The 9,800-nt window shown below is 32.5% G+C and overlaps 1 protein-coding gene across 7 annotated transcripts; it reads left to right on the forward strand.

Moving 5' to 3' along the window:
- The first annotated feature begins 1,476 nt into the window (after positions 1-1,476).
- LOC106469990 (ribosome-releasing factor 2, mitochondrial-like) lies at positions 1,477-9,395 on the forward strand. 7 transcript variants are annotated; one of them, XR_002612959.1, is made up of 3 exons: positions 1,477-1,572; positions 7,202-7,337; positions 7,775-9,395. XR_002612959.1 is itself a non-coding variant. In XM_013930508.2 (2 exons), the coding sequence occupies exon 1, from the start codon at positions 1,682-1,684 to the stop codon at positions 4,043-4,045; it is 2,364 nt and encodes a 787-aa protein (XP_013785962.1). In that variant the 5' UTR covers positions 1,579-1,681; the 3' UTR covers positions 4,046-4,069; positions 7,775-9,395. The 7 variants fall into 7 exon arrangements, 1 of the variants encoding a protein (XP_013785962.1); XR_002612955.1 differs by lacking the exon at positions 1,477-1,572 and adding an exon at positions 1,579-4,913; XR_002612956.1 differs by lacking the exon at positions 1,477-1,572 and adding an exon at positions 1,579-4,069.
- Positions 9,396-9,800: the final 405 nt, after the last annotated feature.

A 9,800-nucleotide genomic window follows, 5' to 3' on the forward strand; every position in this document is an offset into this window, starting at 1 on the left:
TGACGAAAAATTAGATGTCTATTTACTCGTGACCACTCAGTGTACACCTAATTCACAAATAAAGTTAGTTACAGAATTTTTCTCGTTAATCGAATAACTAAACAGAGATAACTCTTACTACTAATAATAAACTGAATCCCTCATTAAATATTCATTATCTCACCGCTTCACTGATTTTCTAAATTTTATCATACTCGTTTTCTCATCACTACACGAAATTTCTAGATCATAACGTCAACACCATTACATAATGACGAGCATCTCTTTGGCAAAGAAACATATAAATTAAAACAGTGAAAATATAGCTTATAGCAATATACTGGTATACTTTTTTAAAGTTTGGCACAAATACATGTAAAGATGAGGAAATACAACGGTGCGAAATTAGTTATCTGTACTTTATAAAACATGAAAATCTTTATGTTACAAAACCAAGATCTAACTTTTTATTTAAAAATACTAATAAATAAACTAAATGAGAAACGCTAAAAATAGTAGTTTTATTTTATAAAGGCTGTTCACTTTCCAAATTTCATGTTATGTTAGCTTCATCACAGTTGAACTGATCATAACATAATGTTTAGAGACAACAAGGGACCTTTTGGTCCATCTCGGCTATCCTATCATATAAACTAAAATAAACCTATCAGATAAATAAATTTAAACAAATAAATAAATAAAATAAAAACCTTAATGCCAGCCCTTATCATCCATATAGTTATCAAGCTTTCTCAAAATTTATATTTGTGTCCCCTAGTCCTATTATTCTCGGCGTTAAGTATGAAAAAAAGATGATGCATTAACACTATCAATTCCCTTTACAATCTTAAATACCTCAACCATATCTCCATAACTCTTCTTTTTTCAAGAGAAAACAATTTCAAAAATATTAATCTCTCCTCATATGATAACTCCTCCATTAAAGGCACCATTCTACTAATCTTCCTCTGGACCCTTTCCAACAATTTAATGTCCTTCCTAAGGTAACGATACCAAGACTGAACACAATGTTCCAAATGTAGCCTAACTAGTGACTTATACTGTAACCTAGAAAGCTAAGAAACAAATTTGATGAATGTATACACGTTTATCCTCTTTTTTATTAGAAGCATTTTTTGCCTTGATAGAAAGATTTACCGATTGTGCCATAGCAATTTACCCCATCCTCCTCAAGTAAAAGAAAAAGAAACTCTAAATGGTACGACAAACCTTTCTTCATGCTAAAGGCATTTTTGCTTGATGACTGAATCAGTATAAATTTAGATATATTCATCGTCATTATATCTGTTGTTATTACATTTGTGGTGTAAAAGTCCTTATAAAAAATTGCGTACATCGGACAGAACAGTGACCTCACTAGCTGTATTTGGAGATTTTCCCGTAATTCAAACTATATATTTGCAGGTGTATCGTTTCAGATAAATTTATAGGTTACGTTGAAAATCCGCTAGGGAAAAACTTTTATGTCCCGTGGAGACTTGTAATTACAAGTGTAAACGATACGATCAATTAATATTAACTGTATCTGCATGAGACCCAAAAGTTTTTATGAGCATTTCTAATTTTGATTCTGTAATTAATTTAATAATATATACCATATATGTTCAACCTTTTTACTAGAGGTGTTCACTGTAACTTGTAAGAAGTTAATAGAATATAATTTCTAATTTTTAGCATAGCTATGGGATTGGGAGTTTTAGCGGCTTTTAAATGTAACTGCTCATCGCCGTGGATGTACTTGAGATTAACGAAGTTAATAAGTCATAGGCCTAAGTTTTTGTTACATTTGAGATCATCCACAGTTTGTTTGGAAACAAAGTTGTTCATTTCGCACTGTTATCAGAATGTGAGATCACAGTGTTTTCGAAGTTTTTCAAACAAAAGCCCATCTTTACAAGATCACGGTGTTGAACAAAAAATAGACTTAATAAGAAATATAGGCATAATTGCCCATATTGATGCTGGTAAAACTACAACAACGGAACGTATGTTGTATTATTCAGGATTTTCTCGTACAATGGGTGAAGTTCACGAGGGAGATACAATTATGGACTATATGCCACAGGAAAGAGAGCGGGGAATAACTATAACATCAGCAGCGATCACTTTTCCATGGAAGGGCTACAAAATAAATCTGATTGATACACCAGGCCATGTAGACTTTACTATTGAGGTGGAACGATCATTAAGAGTATTGGATGGTGCTGTAGCAATCTTGGATGCATCTGCAGGAGTGGAAGCTCAGACTCTTACTGTTTGGTCACAGGCTAATCATTATGATCTTCCACGTATTGTGTACATCAATAAAATGGATAAACTATCAGCAAGATTTAATGCAAGTGTTGAATCAATAAAAACAAAGCTTCACGTTAATCCATTAATATTACAGTTACCAGTAGGACAAGGAAAGTCATTCAAGGGTGTTGTAGATCTTATAACACTGGAAAAGTGTCTTTGGGACATAAAAAATCCACATATTGATGATGGAAGTGTATTCAAAAAATTAAAACTCAGTTCTGCTGTTGATGGCAGTTTTTGGGAGGATGCTTCTTGCAGAAGGGAACAACTAATTAATCATCTTGCAGACCTGGATGATGTATTAGCAGAAAAAATACTACAGGATGAAACAACTACCCATTTGAAAGACGATGACCTTTATGCTGCTGTGAGACGTGTTACTTACAGTCAGAGTGGTGTTCCTGTTTTATGTGGTAGTTCATATCATAACATTGCTGTACAGTTTCTTTTAGATGCTATTAATGCATATTTACCTAGTCCATTAGATAGAAAATATGAGTTCCTTAAATATTATGGTGAAAGTCTCTGTTGCTTGGTTTTTAAAATTGTGCATGATAAACAGAAAGGACCTTTGAGTTTTGTTCGTGTATACTCGGGAAAGGTTGAGCAAGGACAGAAGATTTATAATGTAAACAGGTCACAAACAGAAAAGTTAGCAAGAATGTACTGTCCATATGCTGATGACTTCAGAGAAGTAAAATCAGCTCATTCTGGAAGTATTGTTGTACTTACTGGATTAAAAAATGCTGTAACTGGAGACACTCTTGTAGCATCTCATCATCAAGTTGATGTTATAGCTGAACAGAAGCTATTAGAGGAAGAAGAATCTGCAGTTTCAATTGGAATACAAGTTCCAGATCCAGTGTTTTTTTGTTCAATTGAAGCACCATCTCTAGCATATGAAAAACAACTTGAATATGCACTCCAGTGTCTTCAAAAAGAAGACCCAACATTTAAAGTGCATCTGGATAGTGACTCTGGACAAACTGTTGTGTCAGGAATGGGTGAACTTCATTTGGAAGTTATAAAGGATCGCATTAAAACCGAATATGGTGTTGAAGCCTTTTTGGGACCCTTGCAAGTTTCCTATCGTGAAACAGCTAATAATTCACATCAGGAAACGGTGGAATTAAACAAGGTATTAGGAGGTACAAAACATTTTGTGAAAATTACATTAGCAATTAAGCCTGCTCTTGGTGAGGGGAAAGTTTCAAAAGTACAAGTTGTACCAGATAAAAATAATGAATTAGGCAAAATTCGTCTTGATTACCTGAAAGCTGTAAATAATGGTGTGGAACAAAGCATCAGTTGTGGACCACTTATTGGCTTTCCTGTTATTGATATACACATAGCTCTACACTGTTTAGAAGTTGGTCCTAGAACCTCTCTTGCTATGATCTCAGCAGCAGCCTCCCAGTGTATACATTCTATTTTAAAGAATGCTGGTACTCAACTCCTTGAGCCAGTTATGAAATTAGAAGTAGTGACAGATGAAAATCACTTGAGCCAAATATTAGCAGATCTATCCCAGAGACGAAGTCAGATTCAGGAAATACAATTCAGACAAGAAAATCGCATTGTAACAGCCATTACTCCATTAGCTGAGTTAAAGAAATATTCTACAGATCTTCGAACAGTGACTTCAGGAACAGCAACCTTTTCAATGGAGTTTCATTGTTATCAACAGATGTCTTCATACGATCAGCAGAAAGCAATAGAAGAAATTACTGGATTTGTACAATTTTAATATTTTTCTATCACAGTACTCATGGTAAACTTTTAAATGGTTCCTTAACTTAAACTTACATCATTTTCTATTTCCTGATGACTAGAGAAATGTATTAGCTAATTCTGGAACTATAAGTATAGATAGTTATTTCAGTTAGTTTTAGCTTCTGTGTTTAAGTTATGCATTAATATCATGCACCTAACATACTAAATTAAACTTACTTGTAATGTTGAGTTTGAGTTTGCAATTTTGATTCAGTTATAAAATTTTTCAAGTGTTTTGTTTATTACATAAGAACATATGGACAACAAGGGACCATTTGGTCCTTCAAATTGAAAATGGTGTTGAAGAATTTTTGGGACACTTGTAAGCTTATTATCATGAAACAGTTGATAAGTCACATTCTTCAATATAGCTAGAAATACTCGAGAGCTGAATGCCAACAAGCAACAGTGAGCTTTACCAACTTGTTATCAATATCATTAATGTAAATAAGAAAAAGCAGAGGACCAAGTACTGATCTCTGAATACTTCACTAGTAACAAGAGTCCAGTTTGACTGATATCCATAATAACCTTTTGCTTTCTCTTATTCAACAACCAGCTGTCCTATTATCTTGCCTTTCCTCTATTTCTGCATATGTGACTCTTAGTTATTCTTCTGTGTGACACACTGGAAGCTTTTGAGAATGTAAATACACTCTTTCTCTCATCCAGATTATTTCTGTGAACCATATCCATACAGGATGTTGGTGACTATGGCTTTCCAAAGATCTCTTCTTGAGACACACAGAATGTCCAGTGTTGATACTTTCATCCATCTTGGTAGACTCTGGACAAAGTAAACCTCTGTCTTCCATGGTCTCTCCTTCCTTCAATCTTTCTAGGTATGACCAGACTTTCAATTTCTTTTTTCCTCATAACATGTCCGAAAAACTCCAACTGTCTCTTTCTGATGTTAGTCAGCAGCTTCCCCCTGGCAACCTGCTCTTGTCAAAATATCTTCATTTGAAGTGTGACTTGTTCAACTTACCTTCAAGATGTGTCTTAAGAACCACAACTCAATTACTTGAATTCTCTTTTCCATAATTGGTGATATTGTCCAACATTCTGATGCATACATGAGAAATGGCATAACATAGCAATCCAAAATCTTAACATCATCTCCTTAAAAATTTTATTTCGGTCAGTATATTTTTTATTTTCAGAAATGCATTTTTAGTCATCCCTATTCTTCATTTTATTTCATGATCACATTTACCATCTGATGTTATCCAGCTTCCCAGCTAGTTGAATTTATTGACCTGCCTTATCTATTTCGTATCTACATTGACAATGCATACAGGAATGATCTTCTTCGCAATTATCCAGATTACAAGTAAAAAAAGTTAATTGAGTACTGGGGCATGATTTCCCTTTGGTGAATCCACATCAGCTTTCTTTATTATACATTTCACTACATGGTTTTGTAAATATTAATTTACCAAGCTCTTTAGAACTTTTCTCATTAAAAAGATAAGACTAGCTAACTTATTTCCAGGGCAACTTTTAACAGCCACTTTAGAAATAGGAGTAATATTAGAAACTCTTCAATCTTCTGGCACCAGCTCATTGTCTGTTGATTTGATAAATATGAAAGAGAGAGGTTTACACATTAGCTCTTAGACCTCTTAAAAAATTTGGTAAAAACCTTGTCTGTTCTTAATCTGTCTTTCAACTTACCACAAGGGATGCAATATCTACAAGATTCAGGTCAATTTTATTATTCCTATAGAATGCTTAAGGTCAAGAATTTTACTAATATCTTTTTTCTCTTGTAAAAAAAAGAAGAGAATAAAACATTTAAAAGCTCGGCCATCTCATCATCTTCAATAAAAACCTTGCTATTTTCATTCCTTTAAGGACCCAATCCCCATTTTGCTTACCTTTAACATAGTAGAAAAAAATCCATGCTATCAGTTTAGTTTTAACATAATCAGCCAGCCTATCTGTCAATTTAAACTTAAACTTGGGCATTTACTTCTGGTTTTCTCTATTATATATTTAGTAAGCAATTACGTTTGATCTTCCTTGTTGATATTTCCACTTTTAAGGTACATGCCTGTCTTGAAAAAAAAAGCATCTTATTTTCGTGAATTTTTCCAAAGCTGTTTTACATCACCTTTTAATGCATTATCCCAATTCACTAATGATAATTCTTGTTTCATGGCCTCAAAATTGGCTTTATAAAGTTTATGAATTAAGATTTAAATTCTTTTTACCTCAACATGTAGTAAAACATCAAACCTAATTGTATTATAATCACTTTTTCCCAAATGAAACCATGTCTTCATTAGTGGTTAACAGTAAATCTAAAATTGCATCCCCTCTAATTGAATATCTGACCATGTGGTATAGAAATCCACCCTGAATCACTTCAATAAACCACAATTGACTACTGTTATAAAGACACACTCCTTGAACTGGAGCCATGTCTGGTTTTCCATATTTTAAACTTCAAGTTTTCCTGCCTGTTGATTTTTAAAACTTTACTCAGGATACTTAGAATTCAGTCCAACAAATAGTCTTAAAACCCCCAGTCATTTCTCCCAAAGAAAACACATATGAAGTGTCTTCAACCTAATATCTTATGATACACCATCCAAATCTAGAATCATTATGATATCTCTTCTGAACCCTTTCCAATAACCTTTTTTTCTTAAAAAAAAAAGATGACAAAAACTTGACATAATATTCCAGGTGAAGTCTAACAATCATCTTTATAGAGTAAACTGATGACTTTCTTTGAGTTGTATTCAATATTTCTATGTATACAATTTAAAATTCTGCTTACCTTATTACTGTCTAATGTATATTTTTAATAGACGGGTTTAGAGACTAATATCTAAATCAAAACTTTTTCCTCATCAAATTTACCTAGAACTTCTCATGTAAGGCTATAAGAATATTTGTTTTTTTTAACCAATAGAGGGTTTACACTTGACTTCACAAGTTCTCTCTATGCCATCTTGGAAGACAGGCAATAACTCACAGCCATGCATTGATAAACACTAGCATTAAGAGGACTGTACTGATATAACAAGAAATACATAATGCATAGCTTTTGTGCAGTAGTAAATTGTTTTAACAGAGGTGACAGTGATAAAGAAAAGTCATTTTCTCCACTTATCTTAAGTGATTGAGCCTCAAAGAAAGAAAACCAGACAATTATCAAAAGATGGACAAGTCAGTTGGCTAGTACACATCATTAGGGCTGATACTAAAGAGTAGTTACACCTACATTAGAGTCTGTTCGGAACATTTCATTGCTGGTAAGTTTAAAAATTTGTTTAAATGGAAACAGTTGTCAGTTGTTGTTGTTGTTGTTGTCATTTATAAAAAGGTGGAGATGTGTATGTACAGCTGAAATATTTCATAGGCACAATAATTTGCATATTGAAATATCAAGAGTATTACTGATAATGATACTTGGGTTAAGCCTAAATAGTTATACTATGCATCAATGGGAGAATTAGTCGATTTATAATTCTTTTTAGAAGTAATATCATCTGAATATATAACCTTAATTTATTTAAATTTACAAAACATTTTTACTGCACTGTGAAAAAATGCTGATGTTGAAACAGGTTGGCATAATACCCCATCATAAATTCTAGTTATTAGGTATATGTAAATAAAAATTTTTAAACCTTTTGAAACCATTTTTGAGAAGTAAACAACTTACTATTTAGAATTTTATATTTTTTAGGGAAACTGGCAAACTTGTATGATTACATGAATCATGACTGAGGCTCAATAATCAACATGTGACACAACACCTACAACAGATCTGAAGTCACGATATGGGTATGCAGTTCAGTGTTCAACAGAAATAAAGCAGTGCAGCTGCAGCATTGTTAATGCTACAGAGGTTTAGATGTGTTAATGAAGTCCCAAACTAGTCGTATACTGTGGAGACTTGGACATCATCACAGACTCAGCTGCACATGAAACTAGTTTCATCCATTGAGCATGAGCTGCAGAGATTGCTTGGCAAAAATGTTGGACTAAAGAAAGAAGTACAGTTGTCTGATGTTTCACCTGATTATTTTGATACTAATGATGTCATGTACTACACTAGACTTACAAATTACACAGTACTCATGGCACTTTTATCTGGAGCCATATATTCTACTCACGGACAGAAGCTGTTTCACAAATTTTCAACAGCTACTATTAACTTTAATGAAACTTCAACTCAATTTATTAGTGCAGGACCCATCTTACAGATTTCATAAATCAACAGCCACAGTGAACTATATGTTTCTTTTAATAATTGACATTATGTTTGTGGAACTGGTCTGAAAAAGAGAACCTTAAAAAAAACCATGCCAATGAGTTTTCATGCTCATTTTGGAACCAAGGCTGCAGTTGTTGTGAAATGTTTTGAGGTGTTTTATCAACCAACCACCAAACCTAATGGCTTGTGCACAATCCTGGTCATCTTATAAACATCACAACACAGCCAAGTTTCTTATTGGAATTACACCCCAGGGTGATAAATTTATAACAGAGCTTTGTGGCATATTGAACAAACTTCTTTCTGGAGATGTCGTGCAAACACATGAAGGTCTGGACTTTCAGGACAGTGTAGGAATTATGTGTACTGAAGTCAATATTTCTGCATTTACAAATAGAAAAACAACAATTTTCAGCCAGGGAAATAGACCACACAAGAGAAATTTCCAACTTTAGAATACATTTGGAATGTGTTTTAGGTTCTGTTAGAATTATAATATTCTATAAACAATGCTGCCCATTGACTATAGTATCATTAAGAAGGGTGAGGAATGTACAACAATTGACAAAATGGTATGTGTGTATTATGCTTTAGTCAGAATAATGTAATTTGACTAAGAATGAAAGATATTTTGTGGATCTATTTGCCTATTCTTAAATTATTATTTTTTATAAACCGTAGAACGTTTTAGGTAGTTGAGTAAATGTGATGAAATTACTTTTGCAAATCATTATCACATGAAATGCTTAAAGGAGTAGGCCAAATTTATAATTTTCTGTTAATTTAGTTGGAAACTAAAGTTTACAAAGTGTCAGGTTGAATTTAAGAGCAGTTTTTCTTTTGTACAATTTTTCTTTAGAACTGTTTTCATGCGACAACTAAAACTACAGAATTTTTTTCATTTGGTCTTCATGCTGAAACATTTTCCTATAAACTCCACAAGAACATTCAAAATTAGAATTGGAAAATATGAATTAAATGGTCAAAGTCGGTGAATACAAGAGAATTCATATTTATATGTGATGTAGTGATATGAAATCATCTTGAATATTTTCCAGTAAAGTGAACATGAGAAAATTATATTTATTAATTCATGTACAAGAAAATTGTACTTGTTAATTCATATAATATTAAAACACAATCACAGGCCACAGTCAATGTTGATAAAAATTATATAATTAACTAAATATCTGAAATTGTTAATCCAAAATGTATTTGGTGGTAAAAAAGATCTTGAATAATCTTCAATATGCATGCTGTTTGTTGGAATATATATGTAAACTGAAAGGCCAAAGAAAAACAAATTGTCTAACCATCAATTTTTATTTTATGCATCTACTTAATTAAAAAGATTAATATGAATAATTGTAAATTTCTATTTTTTTAATGTGATAAAAATATACAAAATTATGTATATATATATATATATATGCAATGCAATTTTGAATCTGAAAAATTGTTAACAAAAAATATTTTGGAAAAAAGTCATATGAAG

The sequence above is a fragment of the Limulus polyphemus genome, unplaced genomic scaffold (assembly GCF_000517525.1).
Source record: "Limulus polyphemus unplaced genomic scaffold, Limulus_polyphemus-2.1.2 Scaffold3760, whole genome shotgun sequence".
NCBI classification, from domain to species: Eukaryota; Metazoa; Arthropoda; class Merostomata; order Xiphosura; family Limulidae; genus Limulus; species Limulus polyphemus.

Bases quoted from the DNA above. Each gene is read 5' to 3' on its own strand.
- LOC106469990 (XM_013930508.2), top strand. From the start codon at position 1,682: ATGGGATTGGGAGTTTTAGCGGCTTTTAAATGTAACTGCTCATCGCCG.